This window comes from Sinocyclocheilus rhinocerous, unplaced genomic scaffold (assembly GCF_001515625.1).
Source record: "Sinocyclocheilus rhinocerous isolate Xijiao unplaced genomic scaffold, SAMN03320098_v1.1 scaffold963, whole genome shotgun sequence".
Classification (NCBI taxonomy): Eukaryota; Metazoa; Chordata; class Actinopteri; order Cypriniformes; family Cyprinidae; genus Sinocyclocheilus; species Sinocyclocheilus rhinocerous.
Window position 1 is genome coordinate 1,013,708 of NW_015638949.1, and position 22,653 is coordinate 1,036,360.

Here is a 22,653-nt window from a genome sequence, read left to right on the forward strand (position 1 = left end):
ACCATTCATTGCTGAACTTTCTACCGTCCGTTACTGGAAATGAAATTAAATTACTGGTTGATATGTCCCGATCTCAATAAAGTTTACACACGCTTTTGGTCCGTGAATTAGATCTCGCTCGGGTCGCGCGCTGTCTGTGGAGGTTTGGCCAGGACCGGTTCCAGAATTAAATCAACATATTTTATGTTCCGTCCATTGCCAATCACCGCTATCCGAGAGTGAATCCCGCATAAATATGCGGATGTCATTCCCGAAACTTTGCAGGGTGTAGCCTGTGTGTCCGAAAAACGAAAGTTTCATACAAATTCTGAATGGATTATACCCTAGAAAGTGCACAAAGCGCACTCCCTCTATCACTAAAAAGTGTCACTCATCTTCGTTCATCGCGATCTTAAAAAGTTCCGTTATAATCAATGAAGCTCTCTAAACTGCACAATGAATCTCTTATTTACATCGCGTCTGCACTTAGTAAAAAAAAAAACATTCTAAAGAATGCGTAGGTGTGTCCAAACTTTTAATTAGTGTATATGCTGGAGAAGACAGGTTGTACTCATTATCTTTGTACAAATCCATTTTTAGTAGTAGCAGCTTTTTGGAACATCTAAAAAACGGTCTGCTATTAACCATCATTATGCATACTGGTTATTAAATGCAATCTTTATAAAGATGAGTTTAACTGCGACCTCTAGGACAGAGATGATTTAGTGGAAGAGAGAAAACAAGAAAAAGAGAATAAGCCACATGTATCAAAAGCACACAAAACAAAACCACAACAAGGCAGCCATATGCATATTTCTGCCCTGAATAAGAAGAACGGGATGTAATTCGTTCTGTCACTGTTTAAACTAAAGTTTGTTTTAGATTCAGGGATCAAGCAGAGCCAGAAGAGATAAGATTAATGTTCACCAAATTTACAAGAGGGAAAAAAGACAGGACAGAAATATTTCACTGATCAAACACAAACTCCTTTATTCAAAAAGTTAAAATTTCTTGCTTCCACAGATCTACTGCTGTTATTAAAGCAAGAGAAGGGACCAAATCAAATACCAAAAATGCTGAAATTCATATTAAAATTTTCATTAAAAAAAATAATGAAAATACATTTTCACTGAAATTGCTATACTTACAACATGATAAAAATTACATTGGAAAAAAAATATTAAATTGCAAAACCTCCTCATATAATATAAAGACCACAGAAATGGTAAAGTGACATTTTCCTGCTGATTCACAGGACACAGAGGTCATGTTACTGCTGAAACTTCAGGGGAGAAGAACTTCAAAACGTCTTCCTACCTCAAGCATTTTGATTGGTTCTACACATGTGAATCACCTCAATGTCACTGGTTCAACAAAAGCACTCAAATGCATAACTTCAGGGTGAATAAACGCCACAAAGCAGATCAAATCAACCTATGAAGCTGAGATTTCAGACTTTCTTTGACAGTAATCAGAAATGAATCCACCAAAAACATTTAAACAAAAAAGAAATATATACTCTTATCCCATCCAAAAATATGAATGATTAAGACTTCAACTGTAAGATTTAACAAACTAGGAGAGAAGTTTTAGTACAAAACAGAGGACATAACCCAGAATAGAGCTTTAGGCGTAAACAAATCATTTAAATTAATCTCATTTTTACAGCATGAACTCAAAATGTCAGTATGCAAAGTGCTAATGACAAATACAGTATCTTAAAAAACTATGCAGTTCATGGTCTGCAATATTTTAATAAGCATATACAAACTAATCCCTAGAATACAAGAATCATCCATGCGAATAAGCTCCTAGTATCAGTTAATTACCATCCATCTCAAGACTCCAGTATGAGCTGCAGTTATGAGCCTGTAATAGATCTTATCACCTCTGATTTGTGTCCTTACACTAGTGGAGCTGCAAACGTTGGGGACTTGATGCATTGCTAAAAATTGACTTTAACCTTTAACTCTACTGACAGCAAATCACAACATTGAGATGTTGTGTGCGCCAAAACTACAATTTTTTTTATTTTTTTTTTTAAATCAACTAGTCAGACCTCGATGAGGCACTGGCTGATGTGACATAATATATATATATACATAAATGTATAGATTTGTCTGGCAAGCCAACGAATACGGTGCAAATGAAAATTTCTCATTATCATTCACCTTGTTAAAACGGTCCACCCACTTTCTAAAGACACAATGAGGAACATCGGTTACTAGAGGCCTTCTACAAATTAATAAAACAAATACATCAAATTATAGTGCCCCTGAGCCAAGCAGGACTGTGCACACATAACATCTTATTACATTAATCTACATATCTAAATGCTGTGTCCTTACAAAGGACGCCATGTAGAGCTAAGCAATCAGGGCCACTTGTGAGAGTAAACGAGCGCGATTCATTTTTCAGTTTAACAATGGCAAAGATTATTCAAGTTCATTCGTAAACTCTTTACAAAGGTTACATTTTTTGTAATTCCTCAACGACTTTCTTCAGTCTCTCGATGAGCATGACCTGGCATGAATATTCTGTAGCGAATCAGCTCATTCATGGGGAAATATGAATAATTAATCATAACTAGTTATAATTAATTATAAATATTTAGATTTATGAAATCTGGTTAAAAGTTATTAGCACATTGACTACATTTTCCATCAACAAAACCACACTATTAATGAAAAGACCCCATTTGATGAACTTCATCACACATTCTACACATCATTTTCGCCTGAAACTAAATTCCACAGTCTTGCATTATGATTAATAACACGACTCTTGGTGACAGCTCTCAGGAGACTTTGATACTGGCATCACAACAAAATACAAAACTGCACCAAAATATAAAACCAATAAAAATGTACATGTAAAATTAATATTATGGCCAGGGCATTGTTTTGCAACATGCAGCAGCTGCTCACACACAAAGTGTAAAAGGCATTTTGAGGGCCACAGAAAATAACTTTCTTACAGTACTAGTGCATTAGAGCATGTAACTAGATCGGATCATTAAAGGGACATTATCCACAAGCAGTGAGAGAATCAGAAACTCATGTAATTTGTGGACAAAAGTTTTATTAACTAAACACTAACACATAACTAGTCTATACAAACAAACAATCACACAAGCAGGAAGGGCAAATGAGACCGAATGACTGAAACCTTTAGAGAAACAGGGAACGAAGCTATGAAAAGGAGTCAGTTAACTACCTGAGTGAAACCATCAGCGCCGTTTTACAACGGGGTCTACAGCTTATACTAAACCTCTGTTTTGTTTAGTTAAATGTACGATACTTGCATTGCCTTGGCCGGGTCACTGATGTGAGGCATTTTAACTTCTATGGAGGTCACACCTCCAGGGGGTCAGTGAACCAATGTGGACTTAAAATTTCGGAGGGAAAGTTTACAACTCTTTGTCCTAGAACTGGATTGGGTGCTGATGCAAAAACTATTCAAGATTCTTAGAACACTAATATGTTGCATAAGTATCAACATATAATATACACTCATTTAGATCATCAAAATTCAAATTCAAATTCAGCGGGATTACGGGCATTGCGCATAATTCTACTGATTCCCGCAGTTTCCGCGCTTGTAACGTGGGAAATTCTCACAAATATTTCAGCGCACAATACACACAAAATTATGTCAAAATGCCCATCTTGATGTGTATTCACGTAAACAGTCGATTTATACTAAACATTGTCTGTATATAGACTATTAAGTGAATGTAAACAGTTGAGAAACAAAACTTATGAGTAACCGTTAGATCCGTGCATGAGGTCTTAAAGAGACAGCAACTTAAATAAACCTGCTGCTGTCTGTCATTAATGTTTATTTATACATTGAAGACTAACTAGTGTTATTTTAAAGTGAAATAGATTATTCCGTTTCTGTGGTATTTCTGTACCTGAATATTACTGTTATACCTACCTGAAAAACTTAAAGCACAGTTAATTTTAGTTGTATCTTGTCATTGTATTTGTTTGTGCCATTGCTTGTCATTTATCTATTCTTATTTTATTACTGACTGTTTACTTGTCTTTTTTAGTTAAAATAAATTCAATTCAGAGTCTTCCTCACAATATAAATATCAACATTATAAATTGTAAAACACAAATACACTGGGTGACGAAACATCCCAAATATGGATACCAAATATGGTATAGGTGAGGTTACATTAACTAGTGGTTCTATCATAAGCATGCATAAAACAGAATACAATACAAAAGAAAATATACAAGAAAATAATGATCATACACACAATGTATTGGCATGTTCATTCATAAAAGGTTTTCTATGAATGAATAGGGAAGAGTCTATTTTTATGGGCATTATGTGTGTTTCCTATGGGGAAATGGAGTGAGACAAAAAACAGAAAGAAAAAACTGTAATGGTCTCTAATGGTTGATATTTCCTCCTGCACATGTTTACGTTTACCAGTAGTATCACTATTTTAAGTGGATTCAGAAACAGTACATTTCAGAATCAGAAATACTTAATCTGCAGCAAAAAGGGTGTTAATGGCGGCCTTGATAGCATCTAAAAACCATTTTCATGGTAATGCCAGACTGATTTGCCTAAAAAAAAGACGTATACAGTATTTGAAGTGGACTAGAGAAAGAAAGGCAGGGAGGAACACTACCCTCAGGTTAGGGTTTGAAAGCATTTTTGGTCAAATGGTATTAATTTCATAGCATACTCCAAGACAAATCAAAGCAAGTCCAAGGATCTATTCAATGTTCTGTGGCTAAATGAAATGCTTACTTGTTATCAAGACCACATTTAGATGTATGCCTTATGGATTCTAAGTATAACAAAAAGAAAAATGAAAAGACAGCACCTCACAAGCATCTTGACTAAGAAACAAGATAAAAAAAAAGAAAGAAATTCTTAAATTAAACTTCTCTGACTGAACTTGCCCTGAATAATAAATACCGTGTTATGATGAATGACTGTCTATGCTGACAGATCTTTCCCACGAAATCTCTCCACATGAAAGTTAATTAGCAAACACATGATTTCAAAGCGCATGCATTTACACAATACTTTGCTTGCAAAAACTATGCGGTTTCAAAGACAGGCCAAAGAGGAGTTTTTTTTTTTTTTTTGCTGGACCTAGATGCAGATTTAGACATCAGGGACTGGATCTTGTTAAATAGTTTTGCTTATAAATATTTTAATAAAAGCAATAAAGCACTCTATGCCATGCTGTATTCAGCTAAAAGACATTGGTAGACAAAAAGCTCAGCAATCTGGTCTTATTTCCCTTATGCTTAAAGGTATAGTTCACCCAAAATGAAAATTCTGTCATCATTTACTCACCCTCATGTCATTTTAAAACATGAAACAATACATATAACAAATGCATTGTGAGAAATGTCTAAATGTTATTTTGTGCCCATACAAATGTCAATGGTCACTAAAACAGTTTAGTTATCCTTCAAAATATCTTCTTTTGTGGTCGGCAGGAGAAAGAATGTCATACAGGTTTGTAATAATATAAGGGAGAGTAATTGATAGAATTTGGGGGAACTATCTCTTTAAGTATTGACCACCTAAAATTATTCCAAATACAAGGGTGGAAATAGTTTGCTTTCAAAAAGAAGTACCTGCTGACTGACACTTCACTGATTGTAGGGCTTGATGATCTTGATGGAAGCTCAATTACCCCCTCCATCTCTTCACTCTTTACTTTCAGCATTGTAGAAACGAGAGGCTGGGGAGCGTTCTGAATGCTGCTTGGTGCACCTGTTACGTTGAAAGACAGAAGAACAAATGAAGAATTCAGATGCAAAAGCCTCTAAGTGCCATCTGAAATTTTCATCTAAAAGGAGTATTTTTATCAGGCTCCTGTTTATGTTCAGTTATTTCACTTTAATGGCATAGAAAAAAACCTATACATTGCCAATAAAGTAAAATTACTGAACCTAATCATAGGAGCCTGGTAAAAATGCTCATTTCAGAAGAAAATTTCAGACGGCACTAGAGGCTTTTGCATCTGAACTCTTCAAATACAGTTATGAATACACCACTGGAATACAATCTTGTGGAAAACCTTGTGAAATAAGACCTCTTGATATTGATTATTGGGACAATTTTTTTTTGTTAATATTTTCGTATATATTTTAGACGTAGTCAGAATCTAAAATAAAAATAAGTCTTGGTGTTTTTAAGAAATACAACAACACGTGTGTCACAGCAAGAGTCACACTAACACTTTTTTTTTTTTTTACGTGCGGCAAAAACTTAATTTTAATTTATTGATAAACACTATATACAGTGGTGTGAAAAAGTGTTGGGCCCCTTCCTGATTTCTTATTTTTTTGCATGTTTGTCACACTTTAATGTTTCAGATCATCAAACTAATTTAAATATTAGTCAAAGATAATATCTTTGACTAATATTTAAATTTGTTTGATGATCTGAAACATTAAAGTGTGACAAACATGCAAAAAAATAAGAAATCAGGAAGGGGGCCAACACTTTTTCACACCACTGTATATATATATATATATATATATATAAAACGTGAACATTTACAGAGTGATGAAAAAGGTATTGTTTTTGTATTGATCACCACACCACCAAAATCTCTATTTACACATAACCACTATTGGAGAACTGACAATTCCAAAATATGATAAAGAGATAACCAATCTAGACAAGTTGAATATTTTTACACTGCAAACTACTTATTGACTCTGAAGTCCACATATAGAGCCATTAATGCTTTGTTGATAACAGCATGAGACCGGTGCATTATCATTAGAGAAGGTAATGGGGTCACCAGTGTTTGTGTGTGTGTGTGTGTGTGAGAATGAAATGTACAGCACATTTCATTCACACACACAGACACTGTTTGAAACTTTAGTACTTTAGTATATAGTAACTCTGTCACTACAGTGGTGGTAGATTTATATGGTTAAATTATTATTTTTTTGCATACATTTCCTCAACATTCAAGTCCTAAAACTTGATAAAGAGAGTCTAATCAAAACACACAACATGTTATATTTTCACTTGTTTACCAATTAAAATGCTCTAATAGTGAACCTCTTTGTAGAAAAAGTATGTGAATCTTTGTTTTCAGAAAAGTAATAATGCAACCAAATGTTTAAAAAAAAACAAAAAAAAACTTTGGCTCAGTCCTGAATGTCAGATTGGAAAAATGTTGGTCCACTGTCTTTTTGGAGCAGTGGCTTTCTCCTTGTTATCCTGCCATGCACACCATTCTGTGTGTTTTCTTGATGATGGACTCACAGCTTACTAAATTCACATCTGATTTTTATCACCCTATTCTGATTACTTTAAATGAACTGATAATGACTTCTGGATCATTTTGGTAAATAAATGTATGAAAAAACTATTTTATTTTCAAATTACTTGTCAGTTGGATTCTGAATATAGGTTTAATTTACAGAACATTTTTAAGGGTTCACAAACTTTCGAGCACCACTGCAGTAGCAACCATTTCCAGCGTAGTGTCAACATAAATGTAATTTATTATGAAGACACTTGGAGATTACGGGACATTCTACGACCTAATTAAATATCAACTATTCAAATTTGTGACTATATGCAATTTCATTAAGCAGTTAACTACAATTATCTACAAATCAAGCTAAAATGACCTATACAACCTGCCTACATTTAACAAATGTCAGATTTTCTAAATTCATTGCTGACCATCAGTTAAATCGTCAATCAATCAATATTAACTAATGTTCAAATGAGGATATACAGTATGGGGAAACGTGTAACATCTTTAAGTGCAATCTGAAGAGAAACTGAAGACAGTGGGACCTTTGGAGTCTGTCTCCTCTGTAGACTTCTCTTCTTGTTTGATCTGTGCTCTCTTGGATGTCTCCAGACGACCTCTGACCTGGGCAATCAAACGGGAAAATTCGCTACTGTGCTGCTTCCCTAAGTAAAAGAATCAAAAGGCAGAGAAGTAAAGTGTTTAGTACTACTTTCAACTTACTTTATATAAAGAAATTAAGAAACAAATACTGAAGCTTGAAAAACGGGCATTCTATAGCAGACCTGAATACCTCAAGGAAAGTTTCAGGAGGCGGAGCATATTATTAGATTTTGATGAAAGAGTCATTAAATTTTCCCCACCTTTTGCAATAATGTGCACTAATGAATCAGGAACGTTAAGTAAATATGGTCAATTATGATATCAAGCTACTTTTTACATTATGACTTTATTATTTAACCTTTTTAATCTTTAATAAAAAATGCCAAAACCGGCATTATACAACAGCCATGCCTGGATAATAAATTATTACATAATGTCAAAATACATTAATAAAGTAAAAAAACAAAGCCATAAAAGGAAAATCTGAATGTATCTTGTACCGAAAATGATAGAGGATTATATTTCAATCTTAGCTTTCTCTTCTAACAGAGAATGAATCCTGCAATGGAAAATAACAGTGACTCTGAAAGCACTGGCATTACAAGGCAGACCATGATAAATGTATGGGCGAAAAACAACAAAAGCAGATGAAAGGTCATACGGCCTGCTTTTAAAATCACATCAGCCAAAAGCCCAAGAAGAGATCAGCTGAAATGACGACGAACTGCAGGAGAAAAACAACAGAGATATCCAGCACAGCTCACGATCACTAACACACTGCTTTTAAATGTCCTCAGACCCTGACATTCATCTGTGTCTGTTTGCGATACAGCATATGAATCCTGTTTCTATTCCCAGTATATCTGGTATAACTGAATAGGGTTGAATTTATAATATTTGCATTTTATTCATGGAACACATATATATGGTTCCCATTTGAAAAATCAAGTGAAAGGTGAATAGCTTAAAGAACGTAGTTTTACAAAAACAAACATATACATGTGTAGAATCCAACATGTGTAAAATCCTATCAAGTCATCTTTGCTTTTAGCCTAGTAAGCAGGTACACCAATAATTTAATGGAAGTAATGCTTACAAGAAAACATAACCACAATTTTCACACAACATTCATCTTTCGAATTTTCACATACAGCAAATTTGTCCAGCAGGGTCCTGTTATTCTTAAGGCCTAATTTTTAGCCAATAAAACGGCACACTGAGCGACATTACTCATATAGTGTTATCTCAACCACACTGTTGTTACTCACTGAAAACATTAGAGCGCGTGGCTTCTAATCTCAATTGTACATGGTGTGCATTAGTTATGGCCTTTATGGCAAGTTAGCCTGACATCTCTTACTTCATACTACAACAGCTGAAAGCCCATTTTGGCAATTCCATTAGAAAGCCTATTTAGTGTCATTTTTCATAAACCACTGCTGGCTAATCACAGAATTGCTAAATAGGGAACTTTATCTCAGGAATAATGACTTGTTGACTGTCTGAGAAATTACTGCCTTTTTATGTGGGCAAAGTTTTAGAAACAACTACAAACTGAAAACAGCTATATATAAAAAAAAAAACATCTCAATTCCCCAGAGAACCCATGATGAATTAGTCTTTGGGATCAACCTACAAATTGGCATCATGTCTAATCAGCTCCATTATTTATTCCTAAAAAAATAAGTGAAGAAAAAATCCTTATGTGAATAATTTATGAACCAGACTGCTAAAAGGAACCAGAAAATATAAATTCCAATTTCGAACTTTGTCGTCTTGTAATTTTGTCTTTTTTAAAAGCATGTTTTAAGTTGTTTGAGTACCCTGTATTTTTATTATATTAGGTGCACATGCACAGTTTTGAAGTATGCTGTACCATGCTGTGTTGATTAACTTCTGTTTCACTTGTGCTCTGCAATTTCCTTCGTGGAACTGATACAAGTATGTATCCATCTAAACTGCAGATCTCAATAAAAACTGTTTTAAGTTAGCCCAAGCCATGCCACCCACCAGCTGTATCTGATCTGCGTCTCTTCTTGCACAAGTCATTCTGACGCTGAAGACACTCAGTAAACAATGAAGTCAGACATTTCTTCCAGAGCCAACAGCATTATAAATTGTGAAAACACATATCATGTGTTTTCATATCAAACATGATACAAGTTCTTGAATTTATTCATTCTTGCTATAAGCAAAAGAAGCTGTGAAGCGGCTAGGATAACAACTAAAAAGCCCTGAAGTAGTAGTTTACGGATAGCTAACACAGCTTACTCTCATAACGCTACAATGCTTTAAACCAGATAAACACAGGGGATGATTGGGAATGATAACAGATGGCTTTCTCCTGCTATTTTAGATCTCCGGGGATGCAACAAACAAAAATATCAAGTTCCCCCCTCCCCCATTGCAGATTTTGTATTTAACAGGCATTCCTATTTGGTGACAGTCTACATTAAAATATGACCATGTGACAGAACAAAAAGAACATTACAGGAATCTTGAAACCATTACTAAGAAGTGGGTGGTAAAGTGTTACAAGACTTCAATGTCTAAATATTCAGTTTCTTTCTCAAGTCATATTGAGTCATGCTCAGGAAACTTGGGATAGAAATCTGAGGCTTCAGAGTTATTTACTGTGGACAAAAGCAGGATCAGATCTGATAATGGCCAGTTACCCGACAGGCTCTTGAGCTTAGCATCCTTGTGTATATATTTATACAACAAACAAATAATGAAAAAAAAAAGACTACAAATGTAATGACTTGCAGAACACACAACTATAAACAATATTATAGTGTACGATCTAATCTAAGACTCTGAAACAAAATCATCCAACAAAATAAACATCTCCACACAACACATATGTGCCAAAATTATAAACGCATGTACAAAAAAACAGTTCAGTGCTCTGTTCATTTTCATTTTTCATTTCTGACAGACAGAGATGGTTGGGTTTAAATTGGTAAATGAAAGGTAAAACGCTATATATAAAAGGAAAAAATCCTACAAAAAATGTCCTACAGGTCCTTGTAAACATACAGATCCTGAGGCAAAGGGCATGAAAAAATTCCTCAACAATTGAAACAAAGCTTCCCTAGTGCTATGATAAAGAAAAATTTAAATAAATGCAAAAATATATGAACAAATAAATGAATAAATACATAAATATTAAATAAATATTTTAAAGAAATATTTTCAATTATTCTGTTTATAAAATTGCGCTATGGCCTAACAGTGACACTTTTGTTTCATTATTTAGGATGAACCTGTTGTATAGAAAAGCTAGATTTCTGGGGTGTCTTATTCACCCCGTGTCATTTCCCCATTCATCGGACACTCCATGAAGCTGGTGAATCATCAAGCCCTTTTGATGATTAATCAAGAGTTTATCTCGGCATGCCGCTATTTATAGATCTCCTCCGTGCTGCGCATCAATATTTCAACATCCTGTCTCCGACATCCGTCTGGCTGCTCTAATCGCACAGTGGCTTTCATCTTTTGCTGCTAGGTCAATTTTACATGACAAATACGGGCCATGTTTTCTCACTTGGCGAAAATTACACCAATCCACCTTAAAAGGCTTTATTTCTAATGGGAGGAGGTTGATAGGGTAAGTGGGTTTTATTATAGCAGAGACGCCACTATAGGACTAGAAGCTGTAACCTGTTCATGCCAAATAGAAACACAAGGAACAAAACCTTTAGAGTTGAAGTTAATAGTGCACAACATTTGGACCTGTAAGGATAAATATCCATAAACAGAAACAATTAAAGGACATTTAGTTTACTTGGTGAACATCTTCAATCTTCAGTTTCTTAGGTTTATGTTTAAGGAACAGTTCAATCAAAAATAACAGTTCTGTTATAATTTCTCACTCTCATGTCATTCCAAACCTGTATGACTTACTTTCTTCTGTGGAATACAAAAGTAGAATTGTACTGGTCGCTTTTCCATTATTATTCCCATCTCAATGAGGCTTTCAAACTTCAAAAAAGATGCAAAAATACCATAAAAGTGTCACATAATGGTCTATAACACTATAAGTCTTCTGAAGTCATATGATAGCTTTGTTTGAGGAATAGACCATATTGAGACCAAGATGTTTTCAACGATAATCATCTCCTCCACTAATACAACACAAATTAAATTGTTTTAATTCTATTCCATTAAAACACCACAAAACACAAACTGACTTATTCGGCTGATTCCCTTAAAGCCCTCTTGGCAGTCCATCAAACAGGGGACAGTATTTTTAAAGCTTGGAGCCCATTGTCTGATTTCTTGGTCTAAGCGTTCTGAGTCGGGTCACTAAGGCAGATTGGAACATTTAATGAGGTAGGATCGATCTTGAGACCCTGTTGGTATTGTCGTATTGATCACCACCTTCCCCTCCAATCCCTTGAGGGATCTTTCGCCGTTCCTCTCTCACTCCCTCACACACACGCACTTAGCTGCTTAGTGAACTTGGGAGTCACAAAAGGCAAAGGTTTCTGGAAAACATTTTGGCTGAGAACTACTTAAGATAACCGAAGAGAGATTATGCATATCGAAATCGTCAGGAGAGAAACTTCAAAATGAAAGCATGCAGCTCCACTCAAGACCTAGCTAAATCTGTATTCAGTTTAGAAATCTCTGCACCACAGTTCTGCATACAGTCCAAACCGTACCTGAACAAGAAGATCTGATATATGAGGTAAAAGCGGCAAATCAGAAAAATTATTTTTGATGATTACGATCATAGCTGCACCTTCAATCTTGCAGCCATTTTCTGCTCAGCAACTCACGGCAGCATAGCTACAACACTTCTTTAATGTAATTAAACAATATTTTTCACAAAAACTAGTTACAACAACATATAACAGCAGCTCACATGGTACATCTTTTAAAGAGACTGTTCAGTAGATAAATATGACAAATGATCTTAGCATAGCCTTATGAGACATTAATAGCAGGATTTTCTTTCAGTCCTGACTTTTTAGATAATTTAAAGAATGAAAATGACAATCTAACCATTGCTTATGTAAGTCATATGAGTGATTCAAATGCAAATCCTCAATTATTTCTTTTGCAAAAAAAAAAAAAAGGAAATACAAATTTGACATTTTTTTCCAGACCAAAATAACTGGATAGTAGGCACATCACATTGAAGCTACGAGTCCTCAATTAAAAAAAATAAATAAATAAGAGTTTGAGACTCAGAACTGGACTATGCCTAAGACAGACTGCCTTCTCATCTCAAAGATTTACTGCACTGTCCACAAAAAAGTGAGAAGACTCACCCCAAACACTATAAAAATATTATTCTGGAGCCACGGGTAAAAACATTTGCCAATATCTTTACCTAATAATTTACAAAAATATTCAGATTACATATGCTCAGTCAACCTTGAGGTAGGAGATAGTAATGTTATTCGGTACATAAATCAAACAGACATTTTTATTTTATAATGCACAGGACAAGCAGGAGAATGAACCTGACCCTGTTGTGACATCACTCAAACATCAGTGCAAGGACATCACTTCCTCTAAACTGTCAAGAGCAACAGTCTCATTCTTTATTCAGTGTAAGTTTTTATAAAGCCAGGACTTACGGTACTTTGAGTGTAACTCCTCAATTTCTTCAGCTGTCTGATTCTTCGTAGTGACGATTAACTGTCAGACACAAAACATTATGAAAAAAAAATAAATCTAAATGCTGGAGTTGTTTCAACATGAATGCACTTTTAAAAAGCTGAACCATCACAAAAATGTATTTTATAAATAAAAATAAAATGCAACAGAGACATACATATAGAAATATATATGACATTATATACACATTTATATATATTTTTATATTATAGAAATGACAATCCATAGTAGCACATACAGGTTTTCGTTTACTCTCCAACTGATTCCTTAACCTCTCATTGTTTTCAAGTTCTTTGGCAATTTCTCCAGCTGTTAGAAAAAGCAAAAGCAAAAACATTAACTATAAAATACAACCACCTTTTCTGAAAACAACAACATGTAAATATATACAAATACATAAAAATCCCACCCCAATACGTACAGTACCTATTTGGTTTTCTTGCATCTATTAAAGCACACAAAAGGGATGACCATTCTCATATCATTCTGTATAACATGACCATTAGGTTTTACACAATCTTGTGGCATAGAAATCAGTTTGAGTTCTATAATTTATCAATTCAATCTGCCATTGTATATGACAAAACAGAACCTCACAGGTAGTGTGAAAAAAACAAAAAACATTCCACACTCAAGCCCAAGCTCTTAAACAGAAACCATGGTAACTTCGGGCGAATGAAAGAAAAATAGAAGGTTTCCTGCAAAACCTTTGACACCTCAATGAAGAGAGATGAATTCAGCTCTGAAAGGGTCAGTGGGAAGGGAAGCAGTAACTCAAACAAAACTTGAGGGATGAAAGTACTGTATTTTTCCACCAGCCCTGTCATTTTTGTGCCAGGGTCCCCACAGGGTGACTAACTCCAGCACATAATTTACATTCCACCACCTACAATCACTGGAATGAGTGAAGCTGTGTTCAGCTAAACTCTTTCACCAGCAATACAGGCTGGGCCAAAACATAGGCTAATTCATGTCATTCATCATCGTGTTAGAAACACACGTTTACATGAAACCCCAACCATGTTTTTCAATGGCTTTAAAGCAACGTCTTCCAATTCACCATATATTTATTCATTCAGTTATTGATCTCTGACTTTATACCTGATTTGGGGTTGAGTGCATCACACTGTGCATTATAAATGTGGGTGAATTGCTGGTGGCGTCGCACGAGCTGTTCTCTGCTGCCTTGAGCGGACAGGTGGCATTCTTTAAGCATCTTCTTGAGTTTTGGAACAGAAATCAAAGTGTACAAGAGCTTAGGCATCGCCTTTCGCCTTCCACCACTGAAACACAAACACATAAACAAGTCACAGAGTCACTTAAAGGAAAAAATGTTAAATACATTGAAAATTATAGAGAAAAAAGTACAAACAAAAAAAAACATTTTTTTTTTTTTTAAATCATTCAAAACAAATTTACAAAAACAATTCCTGAAATTCTTCAGCTTTTGTATAAAGTATTTTTGCAGCAATTTTAGATTTGGGTTCTATGGTAATTTTGCACAGCTTAGGCATTTTCGCCTTCCACCACTGAAACACAAACACATAAACAAGTCACAGAGTCACTTAAAGGAAAAAATGTTAAATACATTGAAAATTATAGAGAAAAAAGTACAAACAAAAAAAAACATTTTTTTTTTAAATCATTCAAAACAAATTTACAAAAACAATTCCTGAAATTCTTCAGCTTTTGTATAAAGTATTTTTGCAGCAATTTTAGATTTGGGTTCTATGGTAATTTTGCACATGAAATCTATAAGCAACAAGAGGGTGTTCGTTACCTGAAAATGTTAAGATAAAGAAATATTCCTCCCCTTTGAGACAAGAATGTTTTATAATTCAATTTTTTATTAAAAGTACACTATTACTTTTTTGTTCAAAATTAACTAAATTTAAATAAATATTTAAAAATTAACCTGAAACACTACAGTAAGCTTGTAAGTGTTTATATTTTAGACCTGCTGGGATGGATTTCACAGGCAATTGCGTAAAATTGTCACTTGCCTGTGTGGGTCCCACCATAGCCGTAAATAGAGAAAAGTAGATCCAGCTACTCAGTAGCTAGCTACCATGTAGCTCTAACAGCAGTGTGAGTTTACTAGATAGCATTAGCTATTGTAAAGGGTCATCCCATTACGGATTGTTTCAAGGATGGACCGTGTAAATTATAAAGCTAATAGGTTGCCAACTTAATGTCTTCAGCTGTCTAAAGAGTAAAACTGCGACCCTTTCCATCTAAACTGGTTATCACTTGAGCCTGTGTTTTGGTTGCACTTCATCCACATCCAAACTTATGTAACGTCATTAATTTAAAAATATCAATGTTTCCAATAACTCAAAACAAACCCTGAAGACTTACCCTCTCAGATGACATCTTTTTTTAGATTTCAGTGTGTACATGGTACATTTCAATGTGTACAACAAACCACATTCATGGATTAATGCGCGCAGAGCCGAAGTACAACCAAAACAATGTTCTTCCAAGACATGCAAGATGCATGCAGTTTTAATTATTAATAGCTAGAGGGCCAAAAGTTACATAGTGTACGTTTAATAATATTCACTATCAATTCTTCCACCAAGTAATATAGTCCAATAGCCTAACTGTGCATTTTTTGCCCATTCTTCAATAAAAAATGTGCAGTACCTCTAGCAAATTAGATGGAGAGTGACTATTCAGGTCATAGCACAAGCTTTCAATTGGATTTTCAAGTCAAGTGTCTAGAATGCTAACTATAAAGTCACAACTTCATAGTTTTGCTGTGTAGTTTGGGCAACTGTTGTGCTGGAAAGTAACTCATATCTCTGGCTGACTGAAACAGGTTCTCCTCAAGGATTTGCATGCATTTGGCTTAATCCATTTTGGCCTTGATGCCAACAAACTTTCCAGTTCCACCATGTGAAAAAGAAATCCCCCAAAACAAAACACTGCCACCATGGCAGAGTAGGTGTTATCTGGTACCGAGTTGTATTTTTCGCCAACCATAGCGCTTTGGTTTCAGGCCAAAGAACTTAAATCTTGTCAGACCAAAAAATGTTTTACTACCAAAATGGTTCAGGTTTTGTCTCATGGCTTTTACATGATTTAATGCCAGTCTTTCTCAAAAAAGGTGTTCTCCAAGACACTGACACTGTCACTGGTTTCTGGGTCAGTTCTCTGAGAGATGTCCTGGTCCGGTTGCTCAGTTTGTTAGGATGGCATGATCCTGGTAGTTGGCCGTATTGCCATTTACTTATTAACTTGTGTGATCTTTAGGGGATCACATCATACATAATTTTATGTTTCCCTGATTTCCTTCATGAAATGTGTCACATAAACAATTAAAGAAAGAAGTGGCATGCTTATGAAAGAGGCCAGAAAATTGCCTAAAAACACTTTGTCTTATTGGTATCTTATTAGGCATGATGTGTAATATTTTTTTTTTCAAATTGCTTTTTGTATACTTCCTTTTACACTTCGTTTCCTGAAAGGCTGATTTACAAGATAGTATTACTCATGAATCGGAATATGACTAATGCGGCAATATTTCTTCGTTTTCAATTATACTGGATACAACAACCTTCAGGCCGTACAGTTAAATAGCTGTAGTGATTAAAGGCACAGTTTACCTAAAAATGAAAATGCTATCATCATTTGCTCACCCTCATTCCAAACCTGTATAACTTCCTTTTTTCTGTGGATTCCAAAATAAGAAAGTCTCAGTGTTTTTGTCCAGTGTACTTTGCCACCCAATGTTCTTCAAAGTCTCTTCTTTTGTGTCCCACAGAATAAAGAAAGTGATAAAAGTTTAATATGAGGGTGAATTATTAATTAAATCTAAGGGTACGTTCACACCTGGCCCGTTGTTTCGGAACCTGGCACGTTTCCCCCCTTAGCTCGGTTCGTTTGGGCATATGTGAACACGGCAATCGCGCTCGGATCCGCGCCAAAACAATCGGTCCGAGATCGCCTGAATGAGGTGGTCTCGGCTCGATTGAAAACGAACTCTGGAGCGGTTCGGTTGTAGTGAGAAAGCAATCCGATCTAACGGGCCAACGAACCAGGCTATATCACAATTTATGATGGGTAATTACGTAAGTTCCGTGAAAAGCATTAGCTTTGTTGTTTTGGTAATACCTCAAAATGAACCTGTGAATGTCTGTGGGTGAGCACGTCTTTGCCATTCAAAAATCAAAGCGCACTTTTTTTATTTTATAATGCCGTCTTATTGCTCTTCTTTGTAGTAGTTGCATTTTAAAAATGTTTTCCCAATCAATCCTGGACTCCTGCTCAAAATGATCAATTATTATAAGGACAGCTACAAAAAAACCCAACAATAAGCCCGCGAAGCTGTTATCATTCCATCCTGACGGATGACATGCGTGACAGCTAAGTGGAATCCCGGAAAATAAACCGTGGAACTTTGACCAATGAGAGAACAGTTTACTCGCGCGTGACTTGTATTAACAAATTTGGTCCGTTTAGAAACTTTGCCATGTGAAAGCGAACCGCACCAAGAATAAAAAGCAACATTGTAATAATTTTAATGGCCACAGGAATGCTGATGCATGGCATGCCCTCATTAATCACGTTACCCTCAAGGTGTCCAGTAAATGAAATCACACTTTCTGTCAATCAGACACAAACCAAAATGTCGGCCCTTCAGAATGTCCCTCGGGTGAAAAAGGGGAGGGACGAAGACAAGCTATAATCTATAGGGAACGTTATTTAATAAGGATCTAATCCATTCTTTAACCACAAGTACTCTTCAACTAATTTTCACGCGCCCATAATTATTTACCACAGAACAGTGGTGAACAGTTTTTAAAATCTGTTCAAGAAAAGCTGTTTCAGCCGCAATCAGTTCATTTGTTAAACTCCATCCAACTAACTCAGACACATGCAAGAATAAAAAAAATAAAATAAATACATGGTTGTAAAGAAGACATCTGAGCACAATCTTAAGAAAAGTGTATTAAATTATATAATACAGCAATTAGTTCTGCTCCACTTATTTGGTTGGACAAAATGATGTTTCGAGATATTTGAAATGTTTTGGCGTTTGCATCACTCCTCTTGTCTGCAAATGCTACACTGAACATTTGATCCTGGTTTAGATTCTTTTGAAACTACGTTCGTTCGTGAAAATAAACAATATCTACAAATATTGTGTCTGAAACGTCAGTTATTCAGTATTAACTTATTTTTATTGAACTACTGAATTTAAGCAATTTCACCAAGTAATAACCTGATAAAAACTAAAAGAAGATTCTGAATTTATTTCCTCTAGACAATCATATAAGACAATTTGTACTGTCAAACTTCACATTGTAATATTGCATTATGGGGCAAATATTCTCCATACCGTCTCAATCCCTCCTTCTTATCGTCTCTGCTCAAGCACATATCCAGATGTTTATTAATGTGCTGTTCGGACACACCTACTCCACAGATAGGACATTCCACTGCAACACACATTATTAAAAATAATTGCTTATTACCAGTACTGAGTCCTTCCTATTAAAATCTCTGGAAAACATGCACAGATGTGTTTATAAGGGGTTCCCCACTCTACAAAATTATAATAATTCACTTGTGAAGAAAACAAATCAATGCATCAGAGGGCAACCCATTATCAATGAATCAAGGGATAATCCATGTAATAGTCTGATAGAAAAATCCATTACTTTTAACATTTAACTAATATACAAGTTTATTTCTAACATACAATAGAACTGTCTGCAACAAAATATCAGATTGTGCACATCACCTTTAACCAGCAGCTTATTTTGTGACGTGGAAGGAAAAGCAGTTACATCCATCTTTTCGTCTTTCACCACTCCCGTTGTATCTTTCACATTTTCTTGCTTGATGCTGCCTAGCTGTTGAACACACAGCTCCACAGGTTTCGATTTGACTGGCATGTGAACCTCAAGACTTGTTTGGGTCCTTGACGAGGCAGTTATAGGGGTCTTCTTCTGGAAAAAATGACTGAGGGTGTTTGCTTCCTTTTTGAGGCCCTTCTGTCTTGCTGCTTTGCCTTTGATCATCATAGCCGGGGTTTCAGGTGAAATAGGGGGTGATTCCAAATTTGAGTGACACAATTTTTGCCTGGTGAGATGAGAAAGATATGTATAGTTCATTTATTTGATTTGCATTTATTTGATCACAAATTCAGTAAAAGTAAATAAGTAATTTTAAAAAAAGTAACATTGTAAAATAATATTAAAATTTAGACAAACGGTTTTCTATTTTAGTATATTTTAAAAATTAGTTTATTCCAGTGATGGCGAAGCTGAATTTTCAGCAGCCATTATTCCACTCTTCGGTGTACTTTCAGAAGTCATTCTAATATGCTAATTTGGTGCACAAGAAACATTTCTTATTATCAATGAGTGAGTTTTTGTGCCAGCAGACTTGCAAGGATAAAAGGGGCTTCCAAAACTTTTGGGCCATGTGGTGTATGTAAGGGACATACAATATGTAATATCAAAGACACAAAAAATTCTTGAAGAACAAACTGGGTCAAGGACAAAAAAAGAAAGGTTGTTTGAACATCTGTTTGAGCCACTAAGGTGACGATTTGTTTTTGACAGCAAAACTGTGCTTCTCTATACAACGTGTAAGCCTTCGAATATCTCCGCTTCCCTACTGAGGGACAGTGAGAGATGAAATTGTGAAAAATAATTTTAGAGGAGGGCAGAAGGAGTGTATAAAGAGAAAGGAGTACATAAAAGGAAGTGAGAGAGAGAGAGTGAATGCAGGCAAGCACCTGTCGGTTTCGCAATTCCAGGGGATATGTAGTAAGCCAACAAACGCAGAGAGTGGCTGTGAGGCCATTACAGAGCCATAAAGTGAAGTCAATGAGGTGTGCAAACACTACTTTCCATATTGAAACCTTTTATTTCTCTTTGTCTGCCCGTTAGTCCACATATACGCACACAAAACAAAACACTTAAGAAAAAAGAACAAGACACAAGGCGTCCCAATCTGTATTAAAGCAGCTGTGACCATTTTGGGTCTACGTTATCATCTGAATGGTGGTGTCAGTTTTAAATACAGCTGTAAACTGTGTCCGTCTTCATTTCAGGCTGCAAAGCAACAAAATGTGATTATTTTAAAGAGGGGTGATTCTTTTCTATACCCACTGTACATACTCTGAAAGCTCTACTTACAGGGTGGCACCATGACTAAGGTTATTAAGTAGCAGAAAGCTATCATCAAATGAGCTAATGAGAAACAAGATTTAACCGGTATTTAAACATTTATTGAAAACAACTACAGATGCAATCATAATGCAACACATTTGTTCATACAGTGTTGAAATCTACTCGAAATATCACAAGCACATTTCAAAGGTGTTTATGTAGAAGTCTTAAAGACAAAGCAGCAAAACAGAAAATAAAGCATGCCCTTTAAAGGGTCCGAAATAGGGTGGAATAGTCGTGATTATACTAACTAAATCATGACTGTTTGGAGCAAAAAACCTTGACTAATATTATAAGCGGACCTCATGCAAAAAATAAAATGATAAAAACATTTTTAGGTTATTAGGAAAATTTATATGATCCCTTTTTACTAATGAATAACAAACTGTCCTGATTTTTTGGACTTTCTTCTGTAATGCTTTTAAAAAAATCAACTGCAGTCTTGTAACTACAGGCATAACTACCCACCCAGTCAAGACCATGAAAAAACCCTCATGGACCCCCTCACAGACCACAGAAAATACGGTCTACTTTCAGTCCCCCAAAGCGCTGCTGTGAATCCAGTAAGGCAAACGGAACACACCAAGAATATTTATTGCTGTAGAGAACCAAATACGTTACATAACCACCAGCAGGTTCCAGCTGAGAAAACAGGGCAAAGTGGTCGAACCACAGTTTTGGAAAGGTTTATAAAGAATAGGTGTGACTGAAGAGTATATCATTCTGAGTTTAAACCCAAATTTATACGATTTAAAAAATCTGAATTTCAGTAGCTTTCAAGTGGGTTATAGCAGCAAAAAATACTGGGGTCTGCATCTTAATAAAGCCTATAAAGGCAGAAAAACCAAGCTTTCCCAGTTTGTATGGAAATGAAATTTCAGAAAACTTGAAAACTTGGATCTCTTTGGAAACTCTTTGATCTTCCAACTGCAAGAGAAGGAAGAGTAGGAGACAATGAGCTTGCAACAGCAGTAGCTCAGAGGAGTCGATTATCAGACCTGGAAAACAAAGCTAATTGCACTCACTGAGACCAAGAAGCTCTATAATATCGGGAGAAAGCTATTCATTAGCATTCCCATTCAACTCAATGACCGTTTCCCAGCTGGCGCAGGACAGTATGAGATTTGAAATCTACTGTCTTTGCTAACAGGCACTCAGCTTACTTGGGCCATGATTATTTCACTTATTAAAAAAAAAAAAAACACTATATACATATGTAATATCACGAAAAAATATTCTATCCAAGATACACTAGCCAAAGAAATGTAAACAAAATTAAAAGCAATGCTGTATCTATATCTATTGACCTAACTCTAGCACTCTCTATTCTAATTCTATTCTTTATATTAAAAAAAAACTTGCCCCTTTTAGACTTGCACTATTTATTTACTAACGGCTTGTTTTCTTTAAAAAATAAAAAAAAATAACACTTGCTTCTCTAATCTTTTTGCATTCTATCTATTTGTTTTCTTTTTATTTATTATACTATTATAATTCTGACTTTCTGACTTCTGATTAGCAAAAGCAAAAAAGGCCTCTAACACTAACTTGCTATATTCTTTTTCTATTCTGTTTTCTTTTTATTTATTATATGATAAGAAAAAAAAAAAACTTGCTACGTGTACTGCATTAGGCAAGGCAAGGCAAGTTTATTTATATAGCACATTTCATACACAATGGTAATTCAAAGTGCTTTACATAAAAGAAAAGAAAAAAATTATCACAACAATAAAACAAGGAATTTAAAAACTTTGAAAATGATTAAAAAATTGATTTAAGAGGTTTAAAATGAATTTAAAACAGTTAAAAATAGGAAATCAACTGCGGGCGGCATAATAACTAAAAGCAGACTCCCGTTGTTCCCCTTGTTTCCTTGGTATTTCTAACTGACTCGATCCTAATGATCTGAGTGGTCTGTTAGGTTTATATTCTTTATATTCAGTTGTTATGTATTTAGGTCCTAGGCCATTGAGTGATTTATAAACG

The 22,653-nt window shown here is 35.2% G+C and overlaps 1 protein-coding gene across 2 annotated transcripts in view; it reads right to left on the reverse strand.

The window, feature by feature from the left end:
- The window catches only part of rad18 (RAD18 E3 ubiquitin protein ligase), a 37,101-nt gene that overhangs the window by 10,418 nt on the left and 4,030 nt on the right, over positions 1–22,653 (reverse strand). For both annotated transcript variants that reach the window (XM_016565567.1, XM_016565566.1), the window contains exons 5-11: positions 19,230–19,570; positions 18,825–18,924; positions 14,582–14,763; positions 13,719–13,789; positions 13,441–13,501; positions 7,792–7,911; positions 5,598–5,736 (exon numbers count right to left, since the gene is read on the reverse strand). In XM_016565567.1, coding sequence (XP_016421053.1) covers positions 5,598–5,736; positions 7,792–7,911; positions 13,441–13,501; positions 13,719–13,789; positions 14,582–14,763; positions 18,825–18,924; positions 19,230–19,570 — 1,014 coding nt within the window. The remainder of the gene's footprint in view (positions 1–5,597; positions 5,737–7,791; positions 7,912–13,440; positions 13,502–13,718; positions 13,790–14,581; positions 14,764–18,824; positions 18,925–19,229; positions 19,571–22,653) is intronic.